This window comes from Bos indicus, chromosome 4 (assembly GCF_029378745.1).
Source record: "Bos indicus isolate NIAB-ARS_2022 breed Sahiwal x Tharparkar chromosome 4, NIAB-ARS_B.indTharparkar_mat_pri_1.0, whole genome shotgun sequence".
Classification (NCBI taxonomy): domain Eukaryota; kingdom Metazoa; phylum Chordata; class Mammalia; order Artiodactyla; family Bovidae; genus Bos; species Bos indicus.
This window is the reverse complement of record NC_091763.1, coordinates 67,638,214-67,659,269: the sequence shown is the minus strand read 5'-3', so window position 1 is coordinate 67,659,269 and position 21,056 is coordinate 67,638,214. Positions and strand designations below refer to the sequence as shown.

The 21,056-nt window shown below is 40.8% G+C and overlaps 1 protein-coding gene across 3 annotated transcripts in view; it reads left to right on the top strand.

The window, feature by feature from the left end:
- Nucleotides 1-6,724, top strand: part of CREB5 (cAMP responsive element binding protein 5) — a 439,163-nt gene extending 432,439 nt beyond the window's left edge. For all 3 annotated transcript variants that reach the window (XM_070787904.1, XM_019958835.2, XM_019958834.2), the window contains one exon: nucleotides 200-6,724. In XM_070787904.1, coding sequence (XP_070644005.1) covers nucleotides 200-363 — 164 coding nt within the window. In that variant the 3' untranslated portion in view covers nucleotides 364-6,724. The remainder of the gene's footprint in view (nucleotides 1-199) is intronic.
- Nucleotides 6,725-21,056: the final 14,332 nt, after the last annotated feature.

Below are 21,056 nucleotides of genomic sequence, written 5' to 3'. Positions count from 1 at the left end.
AAGGCATGGCTTTGTTGGTAACTGTAGACTGGGAAGGCATAGCTTTGTGACCGACAGTTGAAAGTTTTGAAATTAACCTCCCAGAGAAAATGCATGACACACATTCTATTTCTAGCAAACCCCTAGCAACATTTTTGAGTAGTCTCCGAGCCCACCCCAGGAAAGAGCTATATTGGTGTGTTTGTGTGCTTTTTCCTAGGTCCAGAGAGTAGCCCTCCTGCAAGTCCCACCCCCGCATGCTCGCAGCAGCAGGTCATCCAGCATAACACCATCACCACTTCCTCGGCAGTCAGCGAGGTGGTAGGAAGCTCTACCCTCAGCCAGCTCACCACTCACAGAACAGACCTGAACCCCATCCTCTAAAATCTGTGGGTCGCACCTTGCCTTCAAGAAGAGCTGTTGCATATCCTGCGTCCTTTCTTTTAAGGGCATTTTTAGAATTAACTCAGACCTGGAAGACTCCTCAGCCCTTCAAAGACTGGCTTTCATTTTTATAGTTATTATGGAAATGTTGTCTTTTATACTTAGTTATATAAGAAAAAAGGGAGTTATGCAATTAATAATCTATCAGCTTGGGAAATGCTTTGGTGCTTTTCTCCAATTTTCTGGTACCAGTTACTTGTTTATAAACTGAACTCTTTCTGTACATAGTCATGGTTTCATTCTTATCAGTCAAACCCTTTGCCTGAAATGTTGAATCTTGTTAAACTGCAGCTTTTAGCCAAAATGAGGCGTGCATAGATGTCCGGTAAACAGATTGCAAGGCGACTGGGGGGTGGAGTCTGATGACATCATAACTCATGTTGAGTTTGTGCTATGATGTCACCAGAATGCCAGGTAAACATAGAGCCTTTTCCACAACTGTTTCTCTTACTATTAAAAAAATATTAATAGAAGCTCCATTGATGTCCAAATAAAATCAGCAAGGATCTCGCCACTCCTCCTCCTCCTCTTGGTCCACTTCCTTGACTACCCAATTTTCCTTTCCATTTCCACTTTACCTGGGCTCCCTGTTGACTTTTTATTGTTACTTTCTTCTATTTTATTTTTTCCCTTTAGCATTGCATGTAAAGAAGAAAATAATGTTTAAAGGAAAAAAAAACCCTAATGTGGACCTAGCCATGGCTTCCCTTGCATGTGACCCACAGCTGGAGTTCATTCAACTCTTGCTTTTTACACAAGAGTAACCAGGAGACGTTTAATGTGCCTGATTTAATGTTTTTAATAATCAGAACAAATAAAAGGTGGCTTAGCCATAGGTGAAGCACTGTTGAATGCCAGCTGTGGAGACACTAGGGAAGGGAGCTTTATAAGCCTCAATTGTGAAAGTCCAAATTACGATGCAAGGCTATAACATCACACCCTCGAATTACAACTGGTTTTATATGGCCTGTCTATAATGTCGAAAATCCATGTACTATATAATAATGCAGAAGGGCTCTATTCACTACACGGATTACATTGTTCAGTCATCAGCTGCTAATAGCCTAAGATTTATTATTTTTTTTTCTTAAGCCTATGGAACCGTCTTTGCTGTTCTGGTGGGTGAAAGTGGACAAACTACTGGAGGAACAAAGAGAGAAAGAAAACCTCATGTTTCCGTAGAGCTGCTCTCAGCCCTTCCACCACAGTTAAAGCACTCTGGCTGTTGAAAGGATCCCATGGATATGGCTACTCCACTCTTCTGCATAATTCTGGTTTACATTTTCAGCAACTCTTCTGGACTTTCCCATTATAAAAAGCAGACAGTTGTGCCTCCTTGAAACAAGCCATTTTACTTGGTGAAGGTTTTCATATCACAACTCACAAGTAATGGGGGCTAATGTTTCCTCTAGTGCTCTAGGCAGGGCTGGTGTTTCATCTCTATGTGAATGCTTGACCTCCAAACATGAGTGTGTGTGTGTGTGTGTGTGTGAGAGAGAGAGAGAGAGAGAGAAAGGGAGACAGAGACAGAGAGAGACAGACAGAGAGAGGGGAAGATTATGGGATTTAAAAGAACAGTATTTTACAAAATGTGTAGCTTTTTTAAGAGTTCAGAATAGGGAAGGATGTGATTTTTTTTCTCTTACTGTAGTATAATAATCTATTTTGGAGGAAAAAAGAAAATATAAGGGTCATGAAGCATGGTTTTTATAACTAGTTTTAGTTTTATCTAATAACTTGCTTTTTAAATCAATATTTATCAACAATCTTTTCATGTATGCAGTGCTTTCAAAAAGAAAGTTTTGAGTTTCCAGGAAAACTCATAACTTGGATATATGATCTAAAAAAATCAAAACAAAAACAAAAGCAAAAAAAAAAGAGAAAAGAGAAAAAAAGAAAAAAACAAACGAGAAAAGGATTTTCTATTATATTTTAGACAAACATATCATTTTTAAGTATTTTAAATACTGAATTCATGATTGTTTTATTTTGTTTTGAATCCCAGCAGGAATAGCTAAATGGTTTAACCAAACTGGCTTCATAAGAAGTTTAGGATTTAGCTCAAAAAGCAGTTAATAGCCTTATCTCTATTTTGAAATCAAAAATAATTTTTTTCTAAACTCCTTCCTAGGACCATTTAGGTGTCCCCCTTAAAAGGAGAAAGAGCTCATTGAAATATTTGTTTGGGTTTTTTAATTTTTATTTTATTTTTGTTTTGCTTTAAGTGAAAAATATTTTCTTTCTTTCCTGCATGCATAGCACTTAATGAAATGGATTTTTTAAAAATCCACTGGTGATATCAGAATGTCCAAGGAGTGGGCTGTCACTAAAATTATGGTTTACTTTACTTCTGTTCCACCTCTTAATTGAAATATTTAGTTGTGAAACCGAAAGCCTCTGCAGTTAAGAACATGCCTGAGTTTTCTTAATTCAGCAACTTGACAGTTTGACTGATGTGCATTATGTATAGCTCAATTATGTCTGTTTTTTATGCTAAGTAGGCAAACCAACCACACACACGTTAGCAAATGGGCCTCAACGTATAATTAGAATACACTGTCTTCTTGTTATACCAGGGCCTTTAGGTATGTTCATTAGTGGTGTGGAAATAGATTAAATGGAAGATGCCAGCGAGTCATCAGCGCTTCTTGAAATCCTGAGCAGAAGGGCTCACTGGTCAAATCTAGCACTCAGCTTATCAATATGAAATATTTCACTTGAAAGCCTGGCTTTCATCAGACCATCATAGAATCATTGGTCTGCCTGAACATCTATCCTTCTTGCCCCACAATTTTTGCCAATCTGAGGAAACATTCTGCCCTGTTCTCCCCTCCCTCCCAGCTACTAGGCCAAGCATTCATATTGTCATAGATGGGTTGCAGTGACCTTCAGCGCACGCATGCTAGGAGGGGAGGGCTGGCAGCAATGCGCTGCCTCTCCTTGTTCCCAGGTGGGTTGCTATCAGCAGAATCTGCCTTTGAAGACACTACCAACTTGGCCTGGAAACTTCCACAGCACCTCCCCTGCCTCCTGTGATGGGAACTAGCTTCCAAGATAGGGACGCCTGATAGTGTTCCTGCCGCGTTGGTTGTCACCTACTCTGAGCTATTCCCATCTCAATTGTTCCTCCTAAAGACATTTTTCAACATATACGGGGACAGTAGAGTGGAAATCCTCCCTGTGGATGAATGCACTCATTTTAAGGCCTGGTGTGAGGTTGAATGTTTTCCCTTTTCCCTTCCCCTCAGCCCTCTCCTGTCTCCGCACATCAGTGTTTACCCGTCGGAGTCTTTACGCGGCCTGTGGGGATGAGCAATTTGTATGCTGTCACTGCCTGCGTCCTTATCACAAGGGTTACTTACTCGGAGCGGTTGCTGTTTGGAGCCTGTCGGGTTCATGAAATCGAGCGCAGCACGTGTTCTGAACGGAGGGGCATCCACGGTGAATGCTCAGGTAGTTGTGCTCTGTTAGTTCAGTAAATCATCGTGTGTCAGTTGAGTTTGTCATTAAAATCAACCAGCTGTGAGAAAAGACCAGCCATTGGCTGGGGGGTTTTAAGCATCTATAACTGCTATAAACCTAGCCATCCAGTTAGGATAGAATGTGCTTCTTTCTGGTTAATAAAAACCATCTAAGAAAATATATATGTATGTATGTGTGTATACAGTGGAATTCAAGGACCAAAGCAAAATTTGAACAGGAATCTATTAATTTAGAATTTTATAAGATATTTATTAATAAATGTTATTTTTAAACATTCCATTTGAACAATATTCTTCTGTAGGCTCTACTTGTTTTTAAAGGATTAGTTCTTAATTAACTACTCTCGATGTGTATATCTTCCTTTTTCAGGGTTTCAAATGGCTGTTCTCCATCATCTGGTGGAAATGTCTGTTTAGATTTCTGTGCATAGAAATTTCAAGGATTTTTATTGTTCTGTGAGTTGTTTTTTAATCTATGTTCAGAACAGTTTTAAATCATCTATTTCTTTTTTTTTTTTCACTTGTAAAGTAAGCTCTTTCCTTTAGGAAGCAGAGTTCAGCTAAAGGGAATCTGTAACTATAACTGGAACAGCTCTCTTGTTAAAGTGTAAAAACAGCTTCATCTCTGCTTCTCCCCACTGCACTCCAACTTCCTAGAATGCCTTGCACTATTTAGCCTTGTTGGTGCTTTTCTTGTCCCTTCGCAAACCGTGTGCAGTAGCTTTAAGCCATTCAAGTTCCATTATGCAGTGTATCTGAGAAGGGAAAGGAAACGACATGTTTAAATTGGAATAAAAATGTGCCTATGCGAACAGTAGCGACTTAGAATCTCTCTTCTGCTTTTAAAATAATTTATATTTTAAAATTGCACTTTAGCGTTTGTAATCTTTGTCAGTTTCTCTCGTTCTCTTTCGAACCTCCTCCCTGTCCTCAAACTTGCCTTCACTCTTTCCTTCCCAGCCCCCTACCTCCCCCAAGCTTCCTCTAAGGCTCTGAACTGCATCATTTAAAATATTTTATGGAATATGTGCCCCAGGTACATTTGTGTGCATTCACCAGTAGCATAGCCAAGACGCGTTACTCACATCCGCCTAGGTGAAGCCTGCTACGAGAATGCCAAGGAAAAGAGCCAGTTTATACTCTTTATCCCTTTATTCATAGCATGATTTTTTCAAATGTTATGTAACAGACATGAAGCAGCAACTATGCTATACTTAAGAATTTTCTATCTCATCCTCCAAACCAAAGTGTCCTGAAGGAGCCAGGAGACTTATTCTTTTGTGCGTCACTGTGCATGTTGGACTGAGGTCCTCACCATCGTCTCTTTGGGCTGCTGAAAAAACTGTGGCCCTAACCATTTCATTCTTGGTTTCAAAAATACAGTGTTGCCTTGTACCGTAATTAGGGACAGCACCTCTTTTTTACAATTATAATCTAAGAAAGGACAAGAAGACACTGAAGCAATAAACTTAAAAGTAAAATCCAATACCAAAACAAAGAAAAGAAACAAACAGAAAAAAACCCTTGCTCATCATGTTGTGAAATTGAAGAAGTGGATGTCCATTCAAAATATTTTACTATTTCTTGTGGAGTTTTTCAGTGATGTAATGCTTATAGCCAAATTGCTTAAAGAGCATTTATATATTTTTTTTTCTTATAAATTGTCTATTTTTTAAAAAAAAAAGCTATTTAACCACAAATTGAAGAGGGTGGGGGTAAGGCCAAATCGCCAGCATTTGTTAAAAGATTAATACTCTTAAGTGGCGCTCTGATACCTTTCCAAGTTTATCATCACAGGGGGATCAATAATTATCAGCTGTTCTATTTAGACCAACTTACAACATCTAGCTCATTAGAAGCCAGGATTTGGAAAGCTCTTCCGAAGCCATTGAAGATTTTCTTACATTGAGTTTCATTTTATAGAACTTTCTAGGACTTTTTTTTTAACAGAATCATTTTAGCCTCAGGACTGAGAATGTGGAGAGCTTGAATAAATTAGCTTTAAATACATCATTAAAATCGTATGCACAATAAGCTCATTAGAATCTAGTTTGCTCCTTTAGAATACCAAGTCTTTAGACGCTATAGGACATGATGAAAGGTATCAACCACGCTGAAGTGGAGGGGGTTTCAGAGAAAGGGCCCTTCCCCACCAGCCAGCCAGTAGAACAGAAGACCTACTCACCCTTTTTCCTTCTTCGTTCTGCTAAATCCACACCTGCCTCATAGAGAGAGGAGTTCTGCCTTTGAGGTTTGTCTTGGAGAAAAGATAAGCTTGAAATGTTCTCCCTACAGAGGACATGGGATTTGGGATCTTCCGAAAAGCCCCAGGAAAAAAAAATGGATCAGTTCGAATACAGTGTTCTAGGACAATTGGAATATAAGTATTGTCCAAAAATAGAATTAAAAGAAGAAAACAAAGTTAGCATTTTCCTAAGTGTTAACTAAGGAAGTCCTCAAAAAACGGTGCTGTCACTTGGGGCGGGTGGGGTTGTTTGGAATTGTAAACAGCAAAGCATTTGTGTTTGTTTGTCTATTTGTAAAGCAACCACCTTCCTTATTGGAAGGAGAAAAAATTGGGGGTACATACATGTAAATACTTGCAGCAGCATTTAATATGTTTAATTTTATGTTAAGCTTTTTGTTGCATCGTGAAGACATTTATTGTTACCAATGGACAATGAGTTCATTAAGACTGTTCAACTAGGTCAGATTTTTACATCTCTTTATAGCAAGAAGAGACAAGATTTTGTGCATTTGTACAAATGTTAATAATATCACTGCAATTCCAATATAATAAAGCACTTAAATGCAAATAATATATGTACTACCCTTTGTATGGTGAAATTTGCATTGGGGGATAATGACATGTATCCTCACAAGATCTTATCCATGCCTTGGAAACCAAGGCTTAGGCTCCAGGGTGACCATCATCTGGAGAGAGAAGCAGGTAAGATTTTCTCCTTCCCAAATTTTCACTGCTCTCCTACTGCTTCCCCCATCCAACTTCCCAATCGAGGCCACTAGTCTAACACATTTACAGTGGGTACCCTAACCCTAACCCTAACCACACAACTAAACTTTACTTCGGTATCAGCAGATTTTAACACTCAAGAAATCCAGCCAGGGTAAATTGGTGTTTCAGGTATGTCTAGAAACCAAGACTCACATGGTGGCACTCAAGTCCTGGCATTCTTTATTTGACCTCCAGAGAAGCCCTAACGACGTGTTAGTTAGCCCCTGTACACATGCACTCATACATACAGCCCCTACCTCCAATCTTCCTCTTGTTCCTGCCTTTCTTCCTTTCCTTTATTCTATTATTTTTTTATTCACACTCCTCTTTTTCTTACACTCCATCTGATCTATCAGCATGACAGAATCCAACCATCATTTATCACCAATGTTATTGTTGCAGTTCTGTCCAGACTACCAACGTCTCTCATCTGGATTATCTCAGTGCTCTTCTAACTGGCAACCACAGGGAGCCTCTGAAAATGGAAATCAGATGGTATTCCTCTACCACTTAAACCCTGCAAAGACTTCTCTACTCATTCAGAGCAAAAGCCAAATTCTTTACTATCAGGTTCTGTAAAGGTGCCACCTGACCTCACCCTGTTCATTCTCTGAGCTTGTCTCTTACCATTTTCTTTCCCCAGTCACACCTATCCAGCTCCATTAATATCTTTGAGGTCCCTCAAATATTCTCACACTTCTACTGGAGAACCTTTTCACAAATTGTTCATTCCCTCCATCCAGAATATTCTTCCCCCAGATGTCAACCTAGCTCACTTTTTCATCTGTCTCCCTCTCAGTCAAGCCTTTTTCCATCTTATCTAAAATTATATCACCCCCACTCTTCATTCTCATTTGTCTTCTTCAGACTAAATTTTCTATAGCATTTACCGCCATCTTTGGAAGGAATGATGCTAAAGCTGAAACTCCAGTACTTTGGCCACCTCATGTGAAGAGTTGACTCATTGGAAAAGACTCTGATGCTGGGAGGGATTGGGGGCAGGAGGAGAAGGGGATGACAGAGGATGAGATGGCTGGATGGCATCACCGACTCGATGGATGTGAGTCTGAGTGAACTCCGGGAGTTGGTGATGGATAGGGAGGCCTGGCATGCTGCGATTCATGGGGTCGCAAAGAGTCAGACACGACTGAGCGACTGAACTGAACTGAACTGAACTGAACATAATTTATATGGCTTCCCAGATGGTGCTAGTGATAAAGAACCCACCTACCAATGAAGGAGATGTAAGAGACATGGGTTTGATCCCTGGGTTGAGAAGATCCCCTGGAGGAGGGCATGGCAACCCTCTCCAGTATTCTTGCCTAGAGAATCCCATGGACAGAGGAGCCTGGCAGGTTTTGGCCCATAGGGTTGCAAAGAGTCAGACACGACTGAAGCGACTTAGCACACATACACAACGTAATTTATATTTAGTTATTATTTTTTATTGTCAGTCTCCACCTCGCCACCCTGCCCCCACCCCCAAGCCCAGTAGAATGTAAGCTCCACAAAAGCAAGGGCATTTTCTCTTTTCTTCACCCTTATGACCCAAGACCTAGAACAGTGGCTATACAATGGGCACATCAGAAACATTTGCAAGATAGATGATCTGTTATTTCCTTTGTGCCTGTTCCCTTGTCAGAATGCTCCAACCCAGCAGCCACCTGATTCTGCAGCCACAGCAGTCGGATTTTAAAACCAAGTTCCAGGGCATGTCATCTGACACCTAGCCTGACATTGGGACAGGATATTTGAAAATGGGACAAAAACAATTTGGAATATGGGGGATGGCTGCTGTTCTAATGGCAATCCCATCTGTTACATTTGCATTAAGACCACTCAGTACACTCATAGTTCCCAAGAGAGACTTTGTAATACCCATCCCACACTTATTTGCAATTTTAAAGCCATTACTATTGGTTAAAAAAATTGTTATGATCCCACATTTATACTTTGAGGATAGACGACTCTAATCTCCACCATGCCTTTCATCCCTGTGTGTCTCTGGGGCTTCATAATGTCCTTTTATCTCACACTTGCTATTGTGGTTGATTATTAGTTGGTTGGATCACATTTTAATTTTGTGTTCCATATTTTCTTATCCGAGAAAAACAGTTTTTTAGCAAGACAACCTTGCACGTGATTTGGTACCTAAGTATCTTCATTATGAGATCATAAAATTCTGGAGAACAGTGGCCTCCCTTTTAAAATAATTGAAAGCAAGGCACTTTGTGAGACCTGTTCCCATGGTAGTAACATCAATTTTAGCAGAACAGGTATGAAAATTTGGCTGCAAAAGAGAAAATATACTGATTTTTAGAAATACAGAGTTTGGGTTTAGATTTGCCCACTTCAGAAGTTACTGCCTTTTGGCAACTGTAGATGATTTTTCAAAATGACTGAAAAGTTGGATAAATAATAACATCTTAAAAACAGTCTTTTAGCTGGTAGATCTAGCAAAACTATTATTATTGTTGTTGTTATTGGAAATGGTTATATTTAAACCTGGAAATTAAGTCATAAACCTTTTAGTAATCACTAAGTTTCATTCTATACTGTCTTTGCTTACATCACATTTCCTTGAACAAATTGGAGGCTGAACTGCAACAATGATCAGTGATCTTCCATAAATTTCTTGAAACCAGTATGACTACAACATAGACACAGTGGGCTATAAAATTTCTCCCTTAAGTCACTTTCACCTTCTCAGAAAGAGAAAGTTCCTTTCTACATGTTCTCTTAAATGGATTTAAAAAGGGAAGATCCTACATTTGCAATATGTTCTAATTCCTCAATACTCTTACAGCAAGAAAATTGTTCTGAGTATCTAAACATGATCATTTGTATAGCATTTGCACAGGGTAGGTCCTTGGTCTATTATTATTACATTCGAGTTACCTTAAATGGAACACTTTGTATTTAAATTAGCTCACTGATTCTGAGCCTGGCAGGCTATAGTCCATGGGGTTGCAAAGAGTCTGACATGACTGAGCACACAGCACACACACACACACACACACACACACACACACACACTGACTGACCTTCATCCTGTCAACTCCTGGTCAGAGGAGATTTGCTTAAAGAAAGAGACACCCTGTCAAGCAGGCTTGAGTGAAGGCAAAATCCTTAGAAGGGTGTAAGAGGCAGCTCATGGAGCCCAACCAGGTATGGTAACAACTGTGACAACGAATCTGAAAAGTCATTAAATAGCTAATCTTTCAGCTTGTCTTGGTCTCTGAGGCCAGAGGTCTTCTCATTCTGCTCCATCTCTCTCTCTCTTTCCAAACTAGTTTGTATACTCACTTAATTGCTTCTGTGAGGACCCATCATTTCTGCTCCAAAGTGACAGCCTCAGCCTCCAGTATATCTATGGTCTTTCAGTTCTAACACCTAACACCAACTCAATTTCCATATTTCTATTCCAATTCCTCAGGAAAGAGAATCTGATTTACCATATCGGGTCAGGCTTTATCCCTGGTACAATCAACTATGGCTGGGGCAGCAGGGTTAAGTGAAATTAAAGCTCCTGCTTCTGGGGGCTCCCCAGGTTGGCTTCACAGGTGGCACTAGTGGTAAAGAATCCTCTTGCCAATACAAGAGACACAGATTCTATCCCTGGGCCAGGAATATTCCAGAATAGGAAATGGCAACCCACTCCAGTATTCTTGCCTGGAAGATTACATGGGCAGAGGAGCTACAGCCCATGGGGCTGCAAAGCGTTGGGTGCATCCGAGCACGCAAACTTCTCGGGGCAGACCAGGATTTCCAAAAAGGGAGTGGGGAGGAGATGATTGCTAAAGAAAAAGAGCTGTTATTTCTAAAATCACCTCAAAGAAATCTAGCCATTTACCCTAAAAACTTACCAAGAGGAAAAAGTGCAGTGAGGAGATAGTGCAAAGGTGGGCACAGAGCTATGTTAACAAGTGTGTGTTAACTGAATAAATGGTTAATAAATCCATGTGTTATTGGAAGCTTGGAACTAAAACAAATTGAATGTTCATTAAACAATAAAAAAATAATTTTACAAAGTTAAGAATTTTTCTGGATACTATGTATGGCTCAGCTTGTAAGGCCATCATATCCAAAACATAAAAACTAACCATCTACAAGAGTGAGAAAGGGTTTGCTCGTCATGTTTTACAACTTCCCACTCTTGCTTTAAACTGACTGATTACACTTACACTTTCCCAATAAGTGTATACTAAGCTCTATTTTTATTATATTCTCCATAGGCAATTCCAGTGTGTCTATGTTTGTAAGGATGTTGGCATAACATCTCCAGAATGAGGTTAGGAAACACTCTTCTCCTAAAACTCCTGCCAGGTACTATAGTAACTGTCTAAAGAAGACCTTATGACAAGGAAATAGGGCAATCCTTATCAACAAGCCTCCAAGAAAGCAATAAGAGTTACTACAAAGGCTAGAATAAGTGAAAATAACAGCCTAAGAATGAGTAAGAATGAATAGTTCTTTATTTTCATTCTAAACTGTCTATTGATTTCCTGAATGATGTTATACCAACACAGTTGTCTTTTCTTTATCTCCGTTGTCAGTATAAATATACACAGAGTGAAGTGGGGATTATTTCTGTGCTGGCTGCAGAGAGAACTCTGCTTAATACTGCTACCATACCTTTTTCTGGAAATTTCTCTTCCCTTTACTGCATCCATCTGGCTCTGGCAGGAAACTGATGGCCTAACCCTCTAGCCATAGCTTCTTGATCTAATACTCTGCTCCTGGTGACCTATGAACAACGAGCTCCAGCACGTAGGCTTCCTAGGTGGCTCAGATGGTAAAGAATCTGCCTGCAATACAGGAGATGCAAGTTCAATCCCTGGGTGGAGAAGATCCCCTGGAGGAGGAAATGGCAACCCACTCCAGTATTCTTGCCAGGAAAATCCCATGAACAGAGGAGAGTGGTGGGCTACAGCCCATGGGATTGCAAAGAGTCAGACATGACTGAGCGACTAACACTTTCACTTTCAACTGGATAAAGGGACAGGGGACCTAGAGAGTCAGCCCCCCCCACCACTTCATATTTAAAAGATGTAAACTTGGAAGCTACCAGGAGTCAAGTTTCTGCCAGGTAAGGCAACTAGGCCTTAGCAAGACAGAGAAATAAAACCAAAACTACAGAAGGAAGAGGCAGAAAGAGAGCTCTGGAGGTGATTATTTCCTCTTAAAGTGGTCCTTAATGGTTCATGGCAACCACATCCCTCCCCACTGCATGGTTTTACTGCAAAACAGTCCAAGATCCCTTGGATAAATCTCCCCTTTCGCTTAAGCTGGAGAAGGAAATGGCAACCCACTCCAGTATTCTTGCCTGGAGAATCCCGTGGATGGAGGAGCCTGATGGGCTATAGTCCACGGGGTCGCAAAGAGTCGGACACAACTGAGCGACTTCACTTTCACTTCGCTTAAGCTAGGTGGGTTTCTTGGAAGCAGTGGAGGTTGAATTAATGCTCTATCCCCAGAAGCCATGCAAAGGGCTTCTCCAGCCATTCAAGGCTCTGCTGTACAACACAGGAAAGAAGATGTACATTCCTGACCACTGCGAGCAGTCGCAGCTCATTCAAACTCCACGCACCAAGGTACTGCCACACTTGAATATGCGTCACAGGTGGCTCCATAGACCTACAAGCCGCAAGTGCTGAAAGATATTCACACCTATGTCACAGCTGACAAGTCGATCTTAAGTTGTTCTTCTTAAGGAATGTTTGCAAAACTAGCATTATACTTGCTAAGGAAGGAATTGTTTCCAATATTTTGTCAGACAAAGAACTCTAATGTCCTTCATTCCCTCTGTGTCTTTAGGTGCACAGTAAAATAAATATGTAAATAATACTTTTGACAACCATTTATGGATGACTTGGGCTTCCCTAGAGGCTCAGTGGTAAAGAATCAGCCTGCCATGCAGGAGACGCAGGAGATGCTGGTTCTATCCCTGGGTTGGGAAGGTGCACTACAGGTGGGCACAGCAATCTACTCCAGTATTCTTGCCTGGAGAATCCTATGGACACAGGAGCCTGGCAGGCTACAGTCCGTGGGGGTCTCAAAGAATCAGATACAACTGAAGTAACTGAGCATGCACATAATAGATGACTCAACTTCCAGTGGCTTAAACAAATAGGGACTTAGTTTTCTTTTGTAATAGAAAATCTGGAGATAGTGCTCTTGGCATTGATCTGGAAATGAGAGCAATACCAGCAGCTCCCAGTACTTCTAGCCCCTCCCAGATGCCTCTCACCTCTTAGCCACGAGATGGCTCCCGAAGTTCTGGAGTCCAGAAGCTCCCCCCAGTCCAGGAAGAAAGGATGGGAGGAGGATTAGTACCAGGCACATTCATTTTTGTTCTCTTTTACTTGGAAAACAAGACCTGTCCCTGAACTACTCCTATTCCTGGCCACACCACTTGTATTTCCTTGGCCAAACTAGGTCATTTAGCCTCTCTTAGCTTTCAAAGACAGCTAAGACGACAGAGGATGACAGAGGGGTTGACAGAGAATGAGATAATTGGATGGCATCACCGACTCAATGGACATGAGTTTGAGCAAGCTCTGGGAGTTGGTGATGGACAGGGAAGCCTGGTGTGCTGCAGTCCATGGGGTCGCAAACAGTCAGACGTGACTGAGCGATTGAACTGAACTGAGCTTTCACAGAGGCTACAATAGTGGGGAACCAGGTCATCATGCTTGCTTAGACCCATGCTTCCCAACTAGAGCGCTGGTTGTGTAAGGCCTATGGGTTAGAGTAAAGCCACGTAAAACTGACCCCCTCATTTCTTGGTGTGGCAGAAGCCTTCTGGCTGGTTGTCCTTGGCTATTATTAGCATGGTCTTTCAGAGCTTCTTACAGGGTGGGCACCTGAAGGGTGCTCTCTTCGCAAGGTGCAATATCTGGTGCTTGCTGAAAACAGATGAGCATGGCTACGAAGGTGCTGCCCCACCTAGCATGTACTGGAGAAGCCAGGTGCAGAGTCTGCAACGGTGCAAGGAAGGAGCCTGTGGGCCACTGGACAGGTTTCTAAGGGACAAGGGGTTCCCAAGAGGCACCTATATCAGGCATCCAAGGAGGAGATTGCATAACCCAAGATGTGGTCATCAGAGGCTGGGAATCAAGGAAGTCAAATATGAGCTCTCAGTTGGCCCCACTCTGGTTGACCACCCCCAGTCTCAGCCTTTACCTCTATCAGGAACTTCTGTCCTTGGGCAATTGATGTATTATTTTACTAACATCCAACCTACCTATAGGCCAGCTATACATTCTCCAGATTAGAACTTCATCATAATTTTTTGACATTTTATATGGAATGTTTTCCTGGATTTGAAGTATATTCACATTATTGCATAAAACTTTAATACTATATTTTTCAAAGAAACATGAGGTTTTAAAATTTTTTTCAGTGATTACAATTTTGAATGGTTGTAAATATGGTTCTAATATTTTTTAGTCGCCAATTTGTGTAAGCAGAAATTGTGATCATGATCAAGAACTTGAGGAGAAAATCTAAAAGAGAAATTACAGTATGTTTGACTAATGTTTTCAAGCCTAAAATCTGATTATTAGATTTTAGGTTTGTGGAAATAAGATTGTTTCTTATTTTAAAAAATTAGGAAATATCTTATTTGGAAATATCATCCAAATTTAATAATTTGTCTCTCTAAATATTTATATTCCATTTTTCTTATCATAATTACACAATATGAAAAGAATATAACAGATTTGCTTTCCTTCAAGCTTCATATGATGTCTCCAAATTTCCTCCAGGTCAGCACAGCGTATTGTGCAAATTTAATCATTTTCTATGTATCAAGTCACGAAAAACATTTGGAAGCACTGGCTGAGATCCCCAGAGGTGAGCACACTACCATCCCAAACATGCTGAGGTCGCTTTTGTAAGGACGACTTGGTGGATGAAGGCAATTGGGCAGCAAACAGCATCTGCCACAATAGGTTATGAGTTTCCATTGTTGAATTCAGAACATCAAATAGCTGTATATGCTTATTCCCTTAGCTCTCACTTAAAGATAAGCTAAGACTTGGCCTCTTATACAAAGCGATTAAATGAAGTCTCTCTGTGCATAAGTTTTTCCTCCAGGTATATCTCAGGTATATGGTCCAATTACCTTAATACCAACATTACAAATTAACCATTTTGAATAAGTGAAGCTTTCCGGCTGAACTGGGATGGCCACCCTGTTTCTTGTTCCTTTGACATCTTCCAGCCTCTAAGAACAAAGAGTTTCAAGAGAACAATGTCTTGTGCAACACCATTTTATCTGCATCTCATGGCGGGGGCCCTGCTGAGTCTGCCTTGATCACCTTAAATCTCGTACCTATGGCTCTTCCTTCCTCTCACTTGGCTACCTTTTTCTACTTGTCAAATGAATCATATTAAGTATACAAAATCCATGAGTCAGTACAATGGATTTGAAGTCAGCATTTCCAGGCCTGAATGCTGACTCTGTTATCGGCTGCTTTACCTGGCAGATTAACTTCTCAAGACCTCAGTTACTGTACCTGTAAGATCAAGAGAACAATATACGTTTCATGAGGTGTCCATGGGCTTCCCAGCCGATGCTAGTGGTAAAGAATCTGTCTGCCAATGTAAGAGGTGCAGGAGAAGCGAGTTCGATTGCCGGGTTGGGAAGATCCCTTGGAGGAGGAAAAGGCAACCCACTCCAATATTCTTGCCTGAAAACTTCCATGGACAGAGGAGCCTGGAAGGCTATAGTCCTTGGGGCTGCAAAGAGTTGGACCTGACTGAGTATGTACGAGGTGTCCATGAGACACTGCATGAAGGCCTGCTCAGTGCTTACGAAATAAGAGCCTTCAGACTCAGAAGGGCTATTTACAAAACATAATCACTGAATATGTTGACTATAGGAAAAGTTATAAAAATTGCAAATCCCAAGGAAGTAGCCAAATCTATTTTGCCTAAAATGGATGCTGAAAACTGGAGGGTTGGGAGGCTTCTGAAAGGATCAGGAGGAAGAGTCCTGATTCTTACAAGGCCTCTTATTACACCAGCAGTGTGTCTTTACTTGCTCGTTTGTTGCTTAGTAGAACATACTTTCTCAGTCTTCACCTAAAGTAATTGCCTTCCATTCAAGTTTTTCTCCTGGGTTATAACCAACTGAAAACCTAGACTGGGGATCCCATCAGTGCCTCAAATACATAAGGGCTATATGCTCATCATGTCCAACTCTTTGTGACACCATGGACTATAACTTGCCAGGATCTTCTGCCCATGGATTTTTCCAGGAAAGAATACTGGAGTGGGTTGCCATTTCCTCCTCAAGGGATCTTCCTAACCAGGGATCGACTCATGTCTCCTACATTGGCAGGCACATTCTTTACCAGTAGTGCCACTTGGGAAGCCCTCAAATATATAAGGTGCTCAATAAAAGTATATTAAACCATCCTGACACTGGATACACATCAGGCATTGAAAAAGGTTGAAATTGTGCAAATGTAGAAAGCTGGCAATGGCACCCCACTCCAGTACTCTTGCCTGGAGAATCCCATGGATGGAGGAGCCTGGTGGGCTGTAGTCCATGGGGTCGCTATGAGTCGGACATGACTGAGCGACTTCACTTTCACTTTTCACTTTCATGCACTGGAGAAGGAAATGGCAACCCACTCCAGTGTTCTTGCCTGGAGAATCCCAGGGACGGGGGAGCCTCGTGGGCTGCCGTCTATGGGGTCGCACAGAGTCAGACATGACTGAAGTGACTTAGCAGCAGCAGCAGAAAGCTGGCATGTCATGTAAAAAGAATCACCAGATATCATGAGATTTTTAGGCTACTGACTACTAGTGATTCAAAGTTAGCCATGAGGATCACCACCTGCTTTGTTCTGTTTCACCTCTGTGGCCCAGAATCAAGGGGAAGATTCAGGAAACTAGAGTTGATTTCAAAACCCAGAATAGTAAGATTCATTTGAATAATGAAGTCAGACTAACAATTTAGCCTGAGAAAAAGGTACATCTCTTAGAGAGTTGAAAAACAGTGAATGAGAGCATTTGCTAAGCCATCTCAAGATGCAAAATAGGCAGTATCAGGATCACTGAAACAAATAGGGGCTTCCCTGGTGGCTCTGTGGTAAAGAATTTGCCTGCAATGCAGGAGACCTGGGTTCAATCCCGGGTTGGGAAGATCCTCTGGAGAAGGGAATGGGTACTCACTCCAGTATTCTTGCCTGGAGAATTCCATGGACAGAGAAGCCTGGTGGGTTATAGTTCATGGGATTGCAAAGAGTCGGACATGACTGAGCTACCAAACAAAAGGAGAGCAGCATAACTCTCCAGCTTGGTATGTGGCAGCAGTCATGTAAGCCAACCAACATTTGATGGCAGGGCTGTAAGCTAAGAAGGTAAATCAGAAGAAAGTAATATGATGCTTTAAGGCTTCACCTGAAATGAAGGGATGCACCCCATGATGCACTGATGCATGCCCAAGATCAGTGAACAGCCACATTGGAATCACCTGGAGCTGGTTAGAAATGTACAGTCTCAGGCCTCACTCCAGACCTAATGAACCAGAATCTTCATTTTGATAAGAACCTCAGGTCACTGACAGGGCAGTTAAAGTTTGAAAAGTGCTCCTTAAAGTAGACCTATTCCAGCTGGTAGCTTTGATTTGGAGATCTTGGTCATGAAAGAAAGTAAAAGAAAAGGAACCAAAGGGTCTAAGAAGACCACATATACTCACTGGTGCTGATACAGATTTCTTTCACTTGTAAACACGTAGCCTCCACTGCTTATTTTCAGTTCAGCTTATCTCTACTTCTTTTCTGCTACACTCCTACACTTGCCTCAGACTTTCCTTTCATATAATAATACCATTTAGATCTACCTTAGGCCTCCAGTCTACATAAAGGGGAAATCCTATCAATATTGATCATTGACTTTAAATTTTTGGTAAAGCAGCAACCTCATTCTGCTGATAAACAAAACTCACAAGTAAGAAGTTCAACAGTTAGTCAGCCTTTTTCTTGGGAATAAAAGCCAACATTTAAAGTTACATCACTCTATTACTTTCTTTTTTACTTTTAAAATGTTTATTTATAACTAAAATATGTTTGACTAATTACCTTATATAAATTTAAGGTATACCTTAATCAAACCATGTTGATTTGGAATGACTATATATTGTAGTATGACTGCCATTGTACTGGCTGTTAGCTCCTCTATCCCTTTACATTTGTGTGTGTGTGTGTGTGGTTGGACTAATTAAGATCTAGTCTCTGAGCAAATTTGATGATTGTAATACAGTATTATTGTCTCTAATCACTATGCAAGTGACTTCCCTGCTGGTCCAGTGGTTAAGAATCCACCTTCCAATGTGGGGGAGGCAGGTTCAATCCCTGGTCAAGGACCTAAGATCCCACATGCTGAGAGGCGACTAAATTCATGCCCCACAACTAGAGAGAAGCCCAAGGGCTGCAACGAAAGATCCTGCATGCCGCAGTTGAAATTGAAGCAGCCAAAAAATAAATAAATATTTAAAAATTAAATAAAATAATCACTATGCAGTGCATTAGATCTGCAGGAATTTTTTATGTACTAGTTATAAGTTTGCACCCTTAAATCACATCTCTCCTTTACTCCCACTGACCCCCAATTCATGGTAACCACCACTTACTCTATGTCTTTATGTTGTTCATTTTCCAGTCACTAAGTTTTTGTCTGACTCTTTGCAACCCCATGGATTGCAGCATGCCAGGATTCCCTGTCTTTCACTATATCCCAGAGTTTGTTCAAACTCATGTCCATTGAGTCAATGATGCCATCCAACCATCTCATCCTCTACTGCCCTCTTCTCCTCCTGCTCTCAATCTTTCCCAGCATCAGGATCCTTTCCAATGAGCTGGCTGTTTGCATCAGATGGCCAAACTATTGGCACTTCAGCTGTCTTTATGAGTTTGGTTTATTGAGATTGCACCTGTAAGTGAGATAATATGGAATTCGTCTTTCTCGGCCTGGTTTATCTCACTGAAAATAATGACCTCCAAGTCCATCCATGTTGTCACAAACATTCCACCACTTATTCTATACAAATGCACTTGTGAAAAATCTACTTTCTGGTTGAGATCAGATAGTTTTCTGATTAACAAGCAATCAGGAAAGGTTTCATTATTTTTAATTGATCAGTTATCATGACAGAAAAGCCTCCTCTGAGTTCACTGAATTTTTCAGAGCCGCTGAGAGATCTAGGAAACACCAAAATCAATGGTTCTCAAAGTGTGGTCCTGGCACCAGTTCAACATCACCTGGGAACCTATAAGAAATACAAAATCTCAGGCCTCACCTTAGACTTTTTAAACCAGAAACTCTGAGAGTGAGGTCCGGTTGATGTGTGTCTTTAAAAGCCCTCCAGGTGATTCTGATGCCCACTTGAATTTTAAAATTACTAATATAATTTAAGAACAGATAAACCCATCAGGAACATAGATCAGGCCAAAAAAACCCCGGAGCTTTCACAGAAAAAAAAAACAAAACATACTCACAGCAACTATTTCCAACTAGGAGCATGACTGTCATCCTCAGAGCCGGCTTAGTCAAAGGCAAAACATAAGGGATTCCATTGAATCACATAGAAATACCTGTTTCCAAGTTTAAAAAAAAAACTATCCGGCCAAAAAAAAAAAAAGAAATACCTGTTTCCTGGGGTGATTTTAATTGGTGGCAAACATTTAAATATTCATTTATATGAGGATATTTTTCAAAGCGGACACAGTTTCATAACCAGCTAGCAGCCTAGAAAATATTGAAAAGGATCCTGGCAGTTTCTCTGGTGGTGCTGTTTGTCTGCTTTTACTGTTTATAAAAAGTCTGCTCCTGGGTCACATCACTTTACTCTCATTAACTTATACTTTCAGATTACTAAACACTTAATAATTGAAGAAAGAGGCTCTTCTGTATCCTATAGTGCATTCAGTTTTTTCAGCTAATGGATAAATTTCCACCCCACCTTCCGAGTGTTCAATTGTCAAAAGAAGCATTTCAACTTCACTTTGGTTTGCAACAACCAATCCTGCAATTAGCTTATGCTCAGTTCCCCTAAACCAGGGGTAGCCTAGACACAGGTCAGGACTACATGATTTTTATGTTCAGGAGTTGATTACACTAGTTAAGGGAGAGGCACTTAAGTAAAGTGCACTATGCTGTGGTATCTGTCTTTATGATACAGGGAAAGTCAACATTTAATACCTGCAGTCCTGTTATAAGTTAATCAAATTATTAATATCAGAATGCATGTTAAAAGTAGGTCACTGAGTACATGCCAAGACCCTTCATCCTCCCCACTTGTCTGTTCTGCAGGTCACACAATGCCGTGTTATGAAAACTACCCTTTAAACCTGATAAAATATTTAAGACATGTGTCCTGATAGTGTTATGTAAGCAAATACCAAGAAAAGTGCAGCCATTAGTGAACCTGATCAGGTCCAGTCTCCAAGGATGGGTAAAATAATCCAGCGATGACTGTGGACCTGACCTGCATGGAGAGATTCTGAAGTGTGGACTCCTGCAAGTTCAGAGCCCAAATACCCCAGGCCCTTCTTGAAAAGTGATTCCTTAACTGACTCTTATTCATTTAATTAGATTCAAGCAGCACTGAACCTAGGTAACTTTACTTAAGAACGAATAAATATTTAGCATTGAAATCGTAAATCACACTAAATGAAACTTTGAGGATTGCAGGATCAGATAATTTTATAAGACCTTCTCACTGGTGAACTTCCTCCTTGATTCAGTCCCCTGGCTGGATTAAGGACAATTCCTAAGTCTATAACATAGAACCTAATTACTGTCGTGATTTCCAGACCCCAGTTCCTAGTGCCATCAGAGTTCCATTACTGTCTTAGTCCATTGTATCCCAGTTCCTCACTCAGTGCCTACATGTGCTCTATAACAGTTTTCTTTGTGCATTGATAAATGGATACGCAAAATATACAAATATGCAGATATGCAAAGTGGTTCCTTCTTCTCCTTTCCCATCCCAGGTCAGCATGATGCCAGAGAGACCCTGTACACATTTTGTATCCCTTCACCCCCTTCTATAATCCCCAGTTCTAATTATTTGGCAAACCCTGATTACTTTGCCTTCATAATAAAACTTGAATCTACCT